At 46.4% G+C, this 16860-nt stretch overlaps 1 protein-coding gene across 2 annotated transcripts in view; it reads right to left on the reverse strand.

Annotated features, from left to right (window-relative positions):
• BICD2 (BICD cargo adaptor 2) overlaps positions 1–16860 on the reverse strand; it is a 482602-nt gene that overhangs the window by 44423 nt on the left and 421319 nt on the right. For both annotated transcript variants that reach the window (XM_069643614.1, XM_069643615.1), the window contains exons 3-6: positions 14467–14619; positions 12376–12825; positions 10324–11328; positions 8540–8691 (exon numbers count right to left, since the gene is read on the reverse strand). In XM_069643614.1, coding sequence (XP_069499715.1) covers positions 8540–8691; positions 10324–11328; positions 12376–12825; positions 14467–14619 — 1760 coding nt within the window. The remainder of the gene's footprint in view (positions 1–8539; positions 8692–10323; positions 11329–12375; positions 12826–14466; positions 14620–16860) is intronic.

Raw genomic sequence — 16860 nt, forward strand, 5'->3', positions numbered from 1 at the left:
AAGAACACATGAAAACACGACATAGCCGAAGCCAAACTCATACTAGAGAAAAGGAGCTTAGCAATGGTAGGCTACTCAGCTAAACATGGAAATCCAAATGCCGTTCTTATCTTTGAGATACATCAAACACAGATGCAGAGATATGGGGCTGAGGTGATGTAAACGAATCTGCAATGCTGAAAACAAATCTCTTACATCATTACTTCTACTACCTTCCAATTCCCCTGATGCTACCTGCTACTTTGCAGTTCCCCCAATGCTACCTACCACCTTCCAGTTCCAGCAATGCTACCTACTACCTTCCAGTTCCCCCAATGCTACCTACTACCTTCCAGTTCCCCCAATGCTACCTACTACCTTCCAGTTCCCCCAATGCTACCTACTACCTTCCAGTTCCCCCAATGCTACCTACTACCTTCCAGTTCCCCCAATGCTACCTACTACATTCCAGTTCCCCCAATGCTATCTACTACCTTCCAGTTCCCCCAATGCTACCTACTACCTTCCAGTTCCCCCAATGCTACCTACTACCTTCCAGTTCCCCCAATGCTATCTACTACCTTCCAGTTCCCCCAATGCTACCTACTACCTTCCAGTTCCCCCAATGCTATCTACTACCTTCCAGTTCACCCAATGCTACCTACTACCTTCCAGTTCTCTCAATGCTACCTACTACCTTCGAGTTCCCCCACTACTACCTTTCATTTCCCCCACTAACCTTCCAGTTCCCCCAATGCTACCTACTACCTTCCAGTTCCCCCAATGCTACCTACTACCTTGCAGTACCCCCAAAGCTACCTACTGCCTTCCAGTTCCCCCAATGCTACCTATTACCTTTCAGTTCCCCAAATGCTACCTACTACCTTCCAGTTCTCACAATGGTACCTACTACCTTCCAGTTCCCCCAATGCTAACTACTAACTTCCAGTTTCCCCAATGCTACCCACTACCTTCCAGTTCTCCCAATGCTACCCACTACCTTCCACTTCCCCCAATGCTACCTACTACCTCCCAGTTCCCCCAATGCTACCTGCTACCTTCCAGTTCCCCCAATGCTACCTGCTACCTTCCACTTCCCCCAATGTTACCTGCTACCTTCCAGTTCCCCCAATGCTACCTGCTACCTTCCAGTTCCCCCAATGCTACCTGCTACCTTCCAGTTCCCCCAATGCTACCTGCTAAAGTCCAGTTCCCCCAATGCTACCTAGTACCTTCCAGCTCCCCCAATGCTACCTACTACCTTTCATTTCCCCCACTACTACCTTCCAGTTCCCCCAATGCTACCTACTACCTTCCAGTTCCCCCAATGCTACCTACTACGTTCCAGTTCCCCCAATGCTACCTACTACCTTCCAGTTCCCTCAATGCTACCTACTAACTTCCAGTTCCCCCACTACTACCTTTCATTTCCCCCACTACAACCTTCCAGTTCCCCCAATGCTACCTACTACCTTCCAGTTCTCCAAATGTTACCTACTACCTTCCAGTTCCCCCAATGCTACTTACTACCTTCCAGTTCCCCCAAAGCTACCTACTACCTTCCAGTTCCCCCCATGCTACCTACTACCTTTCAGTTCCCCCAATGCTACCTACTACCTTCCAGTTCCCCCAATGCTACCTACTACCTTCCAGTTCCCCCAATGCTACCTACTACCTTCCAGTTCCCCCAATGCTACCTACTACCTTCCAGTTCCCCCAATGCTACCTACTACATTCCAGTTCCCCCAATGCTATCTACTACCTTCCAGTTCCCCCAATGCTACCTACTACCTTCCAGTTCCCCCAATGCTACCTACTACCTTCCAGTTCCCCCAATGCTATCTACTACCTTCCAGTTCCCCCAATGCTACCTACTACCTTCCAGTTCCCCCAATGCTATCTACTACCTTCCAGTTCACCCAATGCTACCTACTACCTTCCAGTTCTCTCAATGCTACCTACTACCTTCGAGTTCCCCCACTACTACCTTTCATTTCCCCCACTAACCTTCCAGTTCCCCCAATGCTACCTACTACCTTCCAGTTCCCCCAATGCTACCTACTACCTTGCAGTACCCCCAAAGCTACCTACTGCCTTCCAGTTCCCCCAATGCTACCTATTACCTTTCAGTTCCCCAAATGCTACCTACTACCTTCCAGTTCTCACAATGGTACCTACTACCTTCCAGTTCCCCCAATGCTAACTACTAACTTCCAGTTTCCCCAATGCTACCCACTACCTTCCAGTTCTCCCAATGCTACCCACTACCTTCCACTTCCCCCAATGCTACCTACTACCTCCCAGTTCCCCCAATGCTACCTGCTACCTTCCAGTTCCCCCAATGCTACCTGCTACCTTCCACTTCCCCCAATGTTACCTGCTACCTTCCAGTTCCCCCAATGCTACCTGCTACCTTCCAGTTCCCCCAATGCTACCTGCTACCTTCCAGTTCCCCCAATGCTACCTGCTAAAGTCCAGTTCCCCCAATGCTACCTAGTACCTTCCAGCTCCCCCAATGCTACCTACTACCTTTCATTTCCCCCACTACTACCTTCCAGTTCCCCCAATGCTACCTACTACCTTCCAGTTCCCCCAATGCTACCTACTACGTTCCAGTTCCCCCAGTGCTACCTACTACCTTCCAGTTCCCTCAATGCTACCTACTAACTTCCAGTTCCCCCACTACTACCTTTCATTTCCCCCACTACAACCTTCCAGTTCCCCCAATGCTACCTACTACCTTCCAGTTCTCCAAATGTTACCTACTACCTTCCAGTTCCCCCAATGCTACTTACTACCTTCCAGTTCCCCCAAAGCTACCTACTACCTTCCAGTTCCCCCCATGCTACCTACTACCTTTCAGTTCCCTCAATGCTACCTACTACCTTCCAGTTCTCCCAATGCTACCTACTACCTTCCAGTTCTCCCAATGCTACCTATTACCTTCCAGTTCCCCCAATACTACCTACTACCTTCCACTTCCCCCAAGGCTACCTACTACATTCCACTTCCCCCAATGCTACCTACTACCTTCCAGTTCCCCCAATGCTACCTGTTACCTTCCACTTCCCCCAATGCTACCTACTACCTTCCACTTCGGCCAATGCTACCTACTACCTTCCAGTTCCCCCAATGCTACTTGCTACCGTCTAGTTCCCCAATGCTACCTGCTACCTTCCAGTTTCCCCAATGCTACCTACTACCGTCCAGTTCCCCCAATGCTACGTACTACCTTCCAGCTCCCCCAATGCTACCTACTACCTTCCAGTTCCTCCACTACTACCTTCCAGTTACCCCAATGCCACCTACTACCTTCCAGTTTCCCCAATGCCACCTGCTACCTTCCAGTTCCCCCAATGCTACCTGCTACCTTCCAGTTCCCCAATGCTACCTGCTACCTTCCAGTTCACCCAATGCTACCTACTACCATCCAGTTCCCCCCAATGCAACGTACTACCTTCCAGCTCCCCCAATGCTACCTACTACCTTCCAGTTCCCCCAATGCCACCTACTACCTTCCAGTTTCCCCAATGCCACCTGCTACCTTCCACTTCCCCCAATGCTACCTACTACCTTCCAGTTCCCCCAATGCTACCTGCTACCTTCCAGTTCCCCCAATGCTACCTGCTACCTTCCACTCCCCCCAATGCTACCTGCTACCTTCCAGTTCCCCAATGGCTACCTGCTACCTTCAAGTTCCCCCAATGTTACCTGCTACCTTCCACTTCCCCCAATGCTACCTACTACCTTCCAGTTCCCCCAATGCTACCTGCTACCTTCCAGTTCCCCCAATGCTACCTGCTACCTTCCAGTTCCCCCAATGCTACCTGCTACCTTCCAGTTCCCCCAATGTTACCTGCTACCTTCCACTTCCCCCAATGCTACCTACTACCTTCCAGCTCCCCCAATGCTACCTACTACCTTCCAGTTCCCCCACTACTACCTTCCAGTTCCCCCAATGCTACCTACTACCTTCCAGTTCCCCCAATGCTACCTCCTACCTTCCAGTTCCCCCAATGCTACCTACTACCTTCCAGTTCCCCCAATGCTACCTGCTACCTTCCAGTTCCCCCAATGCTGCCTACTACCGTCCAGTTCCCCCAATGCTACGTATTACCTTCCAGCTCCCCCAATGCTACCTGGTACCTTCCAGTTCCCCCAATGCTACCTACTACCGTCCAGTTGCCCAATGCTATGTACTACCTTCCAGCTCCCCCAATGCTACCTACTACCTTCCAGTTCCCCCACTACTACCTTCCAGTTCCCCCAATGCTACCTACTACCTTCCAGTTCCCGCAATGCTACCTGCTACCTTCCAGTTCCCCCAATGCTACCTACTACCGTCCAGTTCCCCCAATGTTACCTACTACCGTCCAGTTCCCCCAATGCTACATACTACTTCCAGTTCCCCCAATGCTACCTACTACCGTCCAGTTCCCCCACTGCTACCTTCCAGTTCCCCCAATGCTACCTACTACCGTCCAGTTCCCCAATGCTACCTACTACCTTCCAGTTCCCCCAATGCTACCTACTACGTCCAGTTCATCCAATGCTACCTACTACCTTCCAGTTCCCCAATGCTACCTACTACCTTCCAGTTCACCCACTACTACCTTCCAGTTCCCCCAATGCTACCTACTACCGTCCAGTTCCCCCAATGCTACCTACTACCTTCCAGTTCCCCCAATGCTACCTGCTACCTTCCAGTTCCCCCAATGATACCTACTACCTTCCACTTCCCCCAATGCTACCTACTACCTTCCAGTTCCCCCAATGCTACCTGCTAACTTCCAGTTCCCCCAATGCTACCTGCTACCTTCCAGTTCCCCAATGCTATCTGCTACCTTCCAGTTCCCCCAATGCTACCTACTCCCGTCCAGTTCCCCCAATGCTACGTACTACGTTCCAGCTCCCCCAATGCTACCTACTACCTTCCAGTTCCCCCACTACTACCTTCCAGTTCCCCCAATGCCACCTGCAACCTTCCAGTTCCCCCAATGCTACCTACTACCTTCCAGTTCCCCCAATGCTACCTGCTACCTTCTAGTTCCCCCAATGCTAACTGCTACCTTCCACTTCCCCCAATGCTACCTACTTCCTTCCAGTTCCCCCAATGCTGCCTGCTACCTTCCAGTTCCCCCAATGTTACCTGCTACCTTCCACTTCCCCCAATGCTACCTACTACCTTCCAGTTCCCCCAATGCTACCTGCTACCTTCCAGTTCCCCCAATGCTACCTACTACCTTCCAGTTCCCCCAATGCTACCTGCTACCTTCCAGTTCCCCCCAATGCTACCTACTACCATCCAGTTCCCCCAATGCCACCTACTACCTTCCAGCTCCCCCAATGCTACCTACTACCTTCCAGTTCCCCCACTACTACCTTCCAGTTCCCCCAATGCTACCTACTACCTTCCAGTTCCCCCAATGCTACCTACTACCTTCCAGTTCCTCCAATGCTACCTGCTACCTTCCAGTTCCCCCAATGCTACCTACTACCTTCCAGTTCCCCCAATGCTACCTGCTACCTTCCAGTTCCCCCAATGCTACCTACTACCGTCCAGTTCCCCCAATGCTATGTACTACCTTCCAGCTCCCCTAATGCTACCTTCCAGTTCCCCCAATGCTACCTACTACCGTCCAGTTCCCCCAATGCTACGTACTACCTTCCAGCTCCCCCAATGCTACCTACTACCTTCCAGCTCCCCCAATGCTACCTACTACCTTCCAGTTCCCCCACTACTACCTTCCAGTTCCCCCAATGCTACCTACTACCTTCCAGTTCCCCCAATGCTACCTGCTACTTTCCAGTTCCCCCAATGCTACCTACTACCGTCCAGTTCCCCCAATGCTACGTACTACCTTCCAGTTCCCCCAATGCTACCTACTACCTTCCAGTTCCCCCACTACCACCTTCCAGTTCCCCCAATGCTACCTACTACCTTCCAGTTCCCCCAATGCTACCTGCTACCTTCCAGTTCCCCAAAGCTACCCACTACCTTCCAGTTCCCCCAATGCTACCTACTACATTCCAGTTCCCCCAATGCTACCTACTACCTTCCAGTTCCCCCCAATGCTACCTACTACCTTCCAGTTCCCCCAATGCTACCTACTACCTTCCAGATCCCCCAATGCTACCTACTACCTTCCAGTTCCCCCAATGCTACCTACTACCTTCCAGTTCCCCCAATACTATCTACTACCTTCCAGTTCCCCCACTACTACCTTCCAGTTCCCTCAATGCTACCTACTTCCTTCCAGTTCCCCCACTACTACCTTCCAGTTCCCTCAATGCTACCTACTACCTTCCAGTTCCCCCAATGCTACCTACTACCTTCCAGTTCCCCCAAAGCTACCTGCTACCTTCCAGTTCTCCCAATGCTACCTACTACCTTCCAGTTCCCCCAAAAATACCTGCTACCTTCCAGTTCTCCCAATGCTACCTGCTACCTTCCAGTTCTCCCAATGCTACCTGCTACCTTCCAGTTCCCGCAATGCTACCTGCTACCTTCCAGTTCCCCCAATGCTACCTACTACTTTCCAGTTCTCCCAATGCTACCTACTACCTTCCAGTTCCCCCTCTACTACCTTCCAGTTCCCTCAATGCTACCTACTAACTTCCAGTTCCCCAATGCTACCTACTACCTTCCAGTTCCCCCAATGCTACCTACCTTCCAGTTCCCCCAATGCTACCTGCTACCTTCCCGTTCCCCCAATGCTACCTGCTACCTTCCCGTTCCCCCAATGCTACCTACTACCTTCCAGTTCCCCCAATGCTACCTACTACCTTCCAGTTCCCCCAATGCTATGCTCCATTTGGAACTGGGATTGCAAATGGAGCTACTGCACTACTGGATATGCCTTTGGCTAAATCTGCATCTCTATACAGATGCAACCATGGATGTTTGATTCTAGCGAGGGCAGTGATAACCTTCCTGGCTCATGGCCTGAATTTAGAGAACCTATGGTCAAACCCAACCCTGATTTGTAAGGCTAGTAAAGAGCAAGTGACCCAGGCATATAAGGAGTACGTCCTAAAGAAGAAGTTAGATGCCACACTCTTGTTGTCAACAGGTCTATCGTGTTTGGCATTGAAAAATTAAATAGGGATGGAAAATTATTAACTATCATTGAAAGGCCCTATGCTTGGCTCCTTTTCTTGAAGCTAGGATTAGGCATGTTACCCCTTACATACACAGCTGGACGATGTAACATGTGGGCCTCATCAGGAGTTGGGCGCTATCCTGATCTGTGCCGGGATGCTGCCCAATGCAATTTGTGTTTCTGCTACTCGGTCCGGCGCAATTTTACACCGAATCACGAGTAGTGGTAAGGCGATAAATCCCTATTCCCCATTGGGTCCATGGGACACAATGGGGTTGGGGGTGGTGCTATTAGCGCTGATGCAAATAGAACCATGCTAATAGCACCGAAAACAGCCCGAAAATTGAGATTTTTACCTCCAGCAAAAAGCTGGAGGTAAAACTTACATTTAGCACCAGGCTCATGCTTGGGCCAACCCTTGAATGTGGTGGTAATAGCGTTACAGTTGCATTTTAAGGGCTATGGCTCAACTCATGATTAGGCCCGTTAACTGTCCCTTTTGTTCCGATCACATAGAAAATGTTCAACATTTTTTGTTATTATGTCCTGCACATTCAATCATCAGACAGAGAATTGTGAAACCCTGCCTCATAAATGCGTCTTTGGGACTGCACCAACTTATTTTAAGGATGTTATAAGTGTTTACCAACCCTCAAGAAGACTCAGATCAGCGGAAGATCTCTTACTAGTCCTACATCGTGTGAAACGATCCCGTGGGCTGGGCAGAGCGTTTCATATCCAAGGCGCTAAGGCCTGGAATGCGTTACCAGCTACATTGTGTAAGACCGAGTATTTACTCTCCTTCAGGAAACAGTTGAAGACCTACCTCTTCCATTAGTACCCCCTCTCCTCATAGGTAGCCTGCATGTTTCTGTCTCTCGGCACCTGGATGCCTACGGGCTTTGGCGCGGTATAAGATAAAATAACATAACATAACATAAATCAAGGTGTAAGAGACCTGGGAGGCGAGAAAATGCTATGCAACAGTAACATTTTCCCTGATGTCACTTTCGCTGTTACAAACTTCAGGTATTATGCCTGGAGTAGGAGGAAGAGATTTTTTTAAATTAGTCGGATAATAAATTCATCAGATCACCTTCATGACATTGAAACTCGACCACGTCACCCATGCCCAAAATGTTTTATAAGGATCTGATTGATATTGTGAAGTTAATTATAATTAGTATTTATTATTATACTGTTATTTTATATTGGCCCTACAACTGGATCAATTTATTTTAAGGAAAAATTCCTCTAATGCCACAATTATTGATTAAAAGGACATCATGAATTGAAACTGTATGCTTGATAAATGGAATTAAAGTATGTGGAATTTTATTCTAGCTGTACTTTGATTCTTGCGTGGCTAATTAGCTGAAATAAAGTATGAGGATGACCTTCATATGATCTTAAATCACTTGCTCCTGCCATAGGGATGTGAAGTAGAGAGTACTTGCCTGGTTGCAAACATGGCTCTCAAAGAGGAGAATGTAGCAGCATCTTCTTTGAGCGCCTTCAGCTCGTTGCGTAGCTTCATCATGGTCTCTCGCACCATCTGCTTCTCGTTCTCGTACTTGCCCTTTAAGTTGGCCAGGGCCACCTCCGCCGTCTGACGATCAAAAGGAAGGAAGAGAAATGGGCTCAGAAGATTTACGTGAGGTTTACAAGCATCAAAATGTCTCCCAAAGCGCAATACAATTAGCCACTTGATTCTTCAGAGGGCCCTATATACGCATGATTTGAAAATAATGCAGGCAACGTGACTGCGGGTAATAAGCTCAGGAGAGGGAAACGCATTACCACATGGTCCCAAGTAATAAACGATATTGGATAGTAACTCCATTTTACTTAGACAGTAATGCATGGGGGCGTGACATTCATTACGGAGGGGTGCAGCACGGTTTCAGCCCGCCCCATAATGTTTGTCCTTTTTTTGTTGTTGTAACAGGCGATGTGCAGGGAGCCTAAACCCATGCGTCACCATCCCGAAACCCTATTAAAGAAGACACCCTCCATGAATCGAGCAAAAGGAGATCTACAAGGCTCCCTCTTTCTTTCCACAGAGGCACGGCCAGGAGACAGTGGGCAAAGAGCAGAGGCAGCAATGATACCTGTCCGTCCTAAAATGCTCTGCCTGGCTTCTGTTACATTGATGGTACATGCACTACCTATGCACCAGAACTCTGAATTATCTCCATTTAGGGAAAGGCTTCACCAGGTTTCTTTGTGAAGCGGTTCGCTCATTAGTCAAGCGATCGCGAACAAGAGGAGCGTTACTTTGGAAAATATTTGTGTGGAAACCTTTGCCTGTCTTTCGGGTCAGGGACATTAGTTTAGGGTGAGGGTGGCTTTCATCCACTGTAGGCCTGGCTGAGTACAAATACTCACACCATGCCTACACGATGCCAGGGCTTGAGCATTGAATACGGCCATGCGTTCTGGACCTCCACAATGAATATTCACGAGATACGTTTCCATACAATGGATCTAGAGTGGAGGGTGGTTATTTGCATGCTCATTGGGACTAATGGTGGGTCACAAGAACCATCTGACATGACCCACAATTTAAACAAAAACGTGCCCTGCAACTAACTTGCAATCCATTGCGAAGCGTTTGAGCTAGGTGTAACGTACATCCTGGCTTTCATAATCCACTTGCTCTGCCTTCGATGAAATGATTTATACTACAAACTAAACCAAATCAGGTTTTCTTTATGTGGAAACACATGAACCTGCTCCCCCAACCTCAGTGTCTTGGAATGTGGACTGGATTCCACTTGTGGCAGCTTTAGCCAATCATATGATCGATCATAGGCACCTATAACCAGGGGAATTGGCAGAAGCACAAAGTGTGGCAGGTAAAGAGCGTGTAATAATCTGCATGGTGAACACATATCATGCTGATGCAGATATAAATTGAGGAAACTTTGAGTGTAGAAGTGCCTACTCATTTTGGAAGTGACGAGCAAGTGAGTTTTCAAGTGAAAGGGCAGTTGTGTGTGGTGTGGAGTGTGTCGCCTCCAGAATATCTACTATCACATCTGAGAAAAAGACAGATGCCACCATACTATATGTGCAGTTTTTGTATGGTCCAAGGTAAGTGGTTAAACCTGCAACATCTACCTGGATTTCAGCTCTTTCCTATTAATGCTTTCTCTTGATTCAGCGACCCCACAGGGTTTCCAGATACCCACTGCTACCCTGTGGCTGTCCACAGATACAATGTGAAATGCTTGCTTACCTGTTTGTTGGCTTTGAGGACAGTCCTGAGAGTTGCGATCTGCTCCCTCTTGGTGCTCAGCAGAGATTTCAGCTTCAGAATTTCCTCCATGAGAACCTCCTTGTCTTTGTCTCCTGCAGACCCAAATTCCAGGCTTGCAACCTGCTGCCGCGACAGCTCTGTGGTTCTATCCACAGCAGCCTGCAGGTGCTTGATCTGATCGCGGATGATAGCAATAAGATTGTAAATGTTCATGGGCTCTCGCCGAGGATCAGACACTGGAGATGGAAGGGGTGAAGCTGGGGAAACCATGCCATCCCCATTTCCATTCTCGGTGAGAAGGAGCCCTTTTGATAGCAGTATTGGTGACCTCCGGCTGCGACCCTCTGGACTGTTGCGCCCCCCTTTACCTTCTTTGTAGTAGTCCAGCATCACCCTGTTGGGCGTTTCATTGTTGCACATGCACACGTGGTGGTATAAGTTGGCCAATTCTTCACTGAAGGTGACTAGCTCATCCTGTGCAACGGTGAGACTACCTTGGGTTTCTCCGGCAACGTCACTTACTTTCCTCAGTTCCTTCTCCAGCCTTACCAGTGTATCTCTGTCCTGCCTAGTAGTTCTTTCAAGAAAGGAAATCTTTTCAGTGAACCCAAGCGATTCACTTTCAAATCTGCCCTTCTCCTCCTCATACTTAGACTCACACCCCTCATATTTGGCTTTAAGACTTTTAAGCTCATCTTTAAGGTCGCTGATCTCGGACACAGCCACCTTGTACTTGCACTCCAAGATCTCTGGACCATTAATGTCAACTTCATAATAATCCCCATCTTCGTGGCTGTCGCGCTCTTTCTCGTTGTCGAGTGCAGACTGGCGCTCTTTGCTGGCCTGCAGCTTCTTCATGGCGTTCAGGTTCTCCGTGAGCCTGCTGACTTTGTCATGCTGTTCTGACAGAACCCCTCTGGTGTTTTCCAGCTGTTTCTGTGACTCTTGGAGTGTAGACAGCAAATTAACCTTCTCTCTTTCCATCTGCAAGGAATCAGTTGCAAGTGATCAACAAATGAGAGCTCCATGGCTTTGTTAATTGCACACACACACATACACACACGCACACACCAATAAAAGATACTGAACAATGGACACATTAAAATTAATCAAATCATTAAGTAATCAAGATACATCACAAACTGTGTAATGATATTCCCTTCCAACCTCACTATTCTCATATCCCACCCAGTCCTGATTTTAATCTTTGAATTCTGATACTTGCAGTTTTCCACTGCCTGTTATAGATTACAATGCCCAAAACGCAATGAACAATCCAGGATTGGATAGTGTACCCAAGCCAGAAGACATCACACAACTTTATGGCTATTTATACAAGAAACATCTACTCGCCCAGAAATGTTTAGTTGTATGCGTTTTGCCACACTTCTTCTGACAATGCTTTATGCATGAGAGGATGCCCTGCACTTTGCATCCAACATGCACCGAAAATGTCTTCATTTGGGCCCTGTATCCTGGGATGATGCCCCAGTACATTATATTGGCCCAAAATATAAAGAGGCCCTCAGATGGCCACTGCCTCCATGGGTTGATGCCCATGTACTTTACATTGGTTCAACATAAGGTTATTGTGCACTAGCTTGTGCGTGCACTAGTGCCAATCTTCCAGATGTGAACATGTGGATAAGTACCACACAACCTTAAAATCCATGATGAAATTAAATACTTGTAAAATACTGGCCCAATAAAACAACTAATATACAGGGCTCATTATTTGTACCCACCCCTAGCTGCTGGATAGTGATAATTGACTTGGCGAGTAGGAAATGCTGTGCTGTATGCATGTGAAGAAATGAGGTGGCAAGTGACTTTTTATGCCTCGCTAGTAGCTTGCAACTTCATATTTGTACCCCTGAATCTGTATATCACAACCTACAACAACCACGTTTTTAACCATGAGAAATTCGACAAAAGCTTCCTATGGACTTTTTGAGGATTCTCGTCAATATCTGAACCAGTAATATTTACTTATGCGTTATACTCTACCTCCTTGGATGCAGAGAGCATTACCTGCATGAGCTGCTGTTTCAGCTTTTGGATTTCTGATATATTCAGTTCACTCAGAAGGTCAGAGACCAGGCTCGGCGCCGGGGGGAAGTTGTCGTCTTTCTTTGGAGTGGATGCTTTGTTGTCAGTGTTCATTTTGCTGAGACAGTTCTGCTCAAAGCCGTTCATGATGTCATCGTTGTTGGGCTCGGTGGTTTCGTCGCTGAACTTCAGTCCATCCAGGGAGATGTTCAGGTGGTTGGTGTACATGGAGTCATTGATGTTCATGTAGTGCGAGAGCTCTTTCCGCAGGTTGTTCTTCTGTTCCCGCTCAGTCTTCAGTGTCTCAAGGGCTTCCTCCAGTTGGCGTTCGGAAATCTCTTTTAACCGTATGGCATCCTCCAGCTGACTGTTGAGAAATTCAGTTTCTTCCTCAAGCCTCTTAATTTCATGTTTGAGCCCTTCAAATTCCACCTAGGATTAAAAAAGGAACACATAACATTGCATTGCCAGCATGCAAAGTGGAAGAAAGTCATGGAAAACAATGTTCTGCTGTTACATTCTTTACTCTTAGAAAATGGATGTCCTTCTTGGCAATTTATCGAAACATGGATTATTTCATACAAACAGTTACAAATTAACAAGTAAGTGACCCAGATGACGCAGCCTGTACAATTCTGCTTCACGTGTATTGAATCGGCTTTAGTTAGATTAAGGCGTAAGGAATGAACCAACAGGTGCGATTTGTTTTCTTGGGGGGAGGGGACAAATAGATGCACTGAAAGTTTAGGAAAAAAAAAATCTGACTTCTAAAATCAGACTTGAATTCTGGACTTCAAATGTTAAAAGGACTGGATTTGTGCATTGACACAAACTTTTATATTTAAAAGAGGTGCAGAATTCGTCCTTATCTAACACACGACTTGCCATCTAACACAATGCTAACAAAGTTTCATGGGGCACTGCCACACCTGCATTTGGCATCAAATAAAGGATTAGTTATACTAAAAATTAACATGAGCCTACCAGGCTAATGCAAACACAGTATGTGGTTCCTCCCCAGGTGAAAGCAAACGTGTGACAATGTTATATCACACAATCAAGCTGTTAAGGGAATAATCAACCAAATGAACTTTGCTCATTCTAAGAACTCATATTCTACAAACAGAACAAGAGTGATGAATATTGTTGATCTATTGGGCACAAGTGGGCAACTGAAATCTATTCTGGAAAAGCCATCTAGGGCTGCCTACCAGCAGAAGCAAGTAGGAAGCGTATTCCTTGAATCTAGAAAATGATCTGGGATGGAAAATAGTCATGTGGCAACAACATTGTATGGACAGTAGGACACAAGAACAAGTAAGTGGGTGGGTGTCGCTTTTCCAGCCCACACTTACAAATCAATGATGTCTTAACAAAGCTTAATTGGATTTAAATGGTACTGGTGTGTTTGATTGTGACCACTGCCTTGTGGATCAATACAATTAGATGTATTTGTTTCAGGGGTTGACTATCAAAGTGTGTCTCAAAAAGGTGCTTTTAGATCCACTGTTGACATGTTCTGGAACTGCATAATAGACTCGACTGCTCATTTCGGTACACATTATCCCATGGCCATGCTGTTTCATCGGAGGAAAATGCTTAAGTCATACGTACTACATGTACAATCCTATTTAGATGTAGTAATGTGAAATCATGGTTGGGTTAGAGTGCACAGCCCAAAAGTTAATTCCCAAGAAAATGAACTAATTTAATGTAAAAACCTGCAATGATATCCTTATCTAGTAAACACTGTTACTGGAGCCAAGCACATGAACACAAAGCAAGGTTGTGTAATGTAGGTTTAGAGGTTACCGAAGTATGACTTTGGGGACAAGGACCACCATGATCTGTGTTTATGGCCGGCAGCTCAAATTAATGGCATGTTAAATTACGGATGTCTTCGCAATATTTTATTTTCATCATGTAAGCGTCTGTTAGTTATTGGTAGAGGTTTTCTTAATGCCAGAAGTGGTTGATAATAAATACAGTCTGACGATATCTTTAGCTGACGTGTGGCCTCGTGGGACCATGAGTCGTCTACGGGGCAATGTGTGTGGAAGCAGCGCTGCTTGCCTGGTTCTGCTTGAGGATGGAGACTTGCTTCTGGAGACAGATGTTCTCCTCCTCGAGCTCAGTGTAGTCCTGCAGCATTCGAGCTTCTCGGAACTTGTACTCCTTGATGTCATCGCGCAAGCGTGCTCTCTGCGCCTCCACGTTCTGATTGAGCTGCCATTGGAAAGAGGAAACATGATGCGCCGTTAGTACAGCCTGTAAAAACACCGCGGACAAAATGACAACATTCATTTGTACTTGACGTTGTTGCTGAACCTGTGCTGCTTGAAATGCTACTGAAGACATGTGGGTGCAGCCGAGTACTTCGCAAATAAAAAAGACACCAAGTATATATTGTTTAGGATCTCTCCATAAACACTCATAGAAACCACGGGCAGTTTTATTCCAGGGGAGACTGGCAGCGTACGTTCATAAAAATTCAGTTTTTTAATGACGTTTCCTTAAAGAAAGATGATTTATTTACTGTTTGCCCTCTTGAGTGCTTCGACATTGACCCTTCAAGGACACTTACCTGAGTAGCAGTGAGGCATGTAATATCACAATAAGGAGAGCGCATGCCTGGCATGTACCCCATAGATGTCCCTGACATGTCGGGGGCGTATGATGCAGCCTTTTCCGCCCTGAAATGCCATTTCAATATTTCTCAGTTAAATGCTAGTTAATGGCAACTTTGTCCCTAAAAAAGGCCCGTACAGCAATTCATCTCTGTAATGACGTTTTTCATTGTTCAAGGTTACCTTTTTTGTTAAATGAAAAACAAATATGAAAATGAAAGTGCTTTTTCATGCAAGAAGCACTTTTTTTCCTGTGAATAACCGCAGGCAGGTAAGCCTCTTTTCTTTTCATCCTAGTGTTTATAGATTTATCAGACAACTAACATGAACTTAAGTCAAGGTAATAACCAAACTTCTAAAATGTTTGAGAGGTTTGCTGAACTTTAACCATTTGAGTTGCTTGGATGTTCAGCTGAATACGTTTGCTCGGGCAAGATCATGCCAAGATGTTTGCAAAGGAAGGAAAACAACAAGCTGACATGTTTCATCGGGCCCCCTGTTATCATTATGCATTGCTAAAACTAGCATTTCTGAGCTGCGCAAGCGCAACAGTACCTCCAATGTATGACACACAGCACTTTACGGTCTAACATGTTACAAGAGAGAAGACAGTTCGGTAGCTTTGGATAATTAAAGTTTCTACAACATTCAAAATTAAGCAAATAAATGTACTTTTTGTAACATTAGGATCATACCATTGAAGTTATGACGGCTTCCATTTGGCAGTCGGTCATAGTACCCATAATGTTTTGTACACCGCTCCACGAGGTTCCATTCCGAACCCGCGAGAACATTTCACTGAAAGCTTTATACATGATATGTCCCCCCAGAATGCAGGTACCGGCAGGTTTTTTCCTGCTACTATGCCATTTCCATAAGTGATAGTTGATGCTGTTGAAAAAAGAACTGAAACACTTTCAGCTTCACAGTCCTTTTTCTGATGCTCACTGATATGCCTGGACACGCTGAAAATACATAACTGCCAAAATAATCATTTCAATTTTAATAGTATATGAATGTAAAAGCTCTCTTGACTTCATCATCTTTGAAATCAAATAGCTTTCTTGTAATTTTTTCCCCTTTTTATTTTTAATGTGAGCGTTTAATGGCAAAATATGGCAAAAAACGAGCTGCAGGTAGATCTCTGACTTCGGCTGGAACCACCTTGAAACTTGAGGAAAACCATCTCTGGTTCCGGAAGCATCTCAAGACCTTCCTCGTTGCCTCTGTTTTCACCCCCCTTCTCCCCTGTTGATCTGTTTCGTCTCTTGGCATGGTGCATCTAGCCACCCTCTGTCATTTGGGCCCAGGTACCTGATCACCCTGCCCCCCCCTCCTGCACTGCCTCCAGGCCCCCCTCTGCACTAGGGTTCTGTATCTGTACCCATACAGTCTACGTCCCACTTTTCTTCTGCACTTATCAGATATACCTTATCTGACAAGCTTCCACTGACTGGATGCACTACCATGGTTTTATCGCCCTTATTTATTTAGTTAATTTGATATTTATTCTGTTTTCTCTCCTCTGCTCCGCACTTTTCACCCCAGCACCTTCCATGCACTTTCCCCTTTTCCCTTTTCCATGCACTTGCGCTTTCTTAGACGTCACTGGGCCTAGTAAGATTTTTGTTTCTCCCTTGTTCCCCTCCCTTTTGCCTGGTCGTGCTCTGAAACACTTGTGCAAGAGCGCGATATAAATAAAATATAATTTAATTTCATTTCATTTCATGACTTCAAAGAAGTACTACACAAGGAATCAAGGAAGTCTCGTAATGACAACTTTTATGCACTGCATTGAACTACCACATGGAGTGCTCTATATATAACCAAGGTACTGATG

Source organism: Ambystoma mexicanum, chromosome 2p (genome assembly GCF_040938575.1).
Source record: "Ambystoma mexicanum isolate Mex_15411 chromosome 2p, UKY_AmexF1_1, whole genome shotgun sequence".
Lineage (NCBI taxonomy): Eukaryota > Metazoa > Chordata > Amphibia > Caudata > Ambystomatidae > Ambystoma > Ambystoma mexicanum.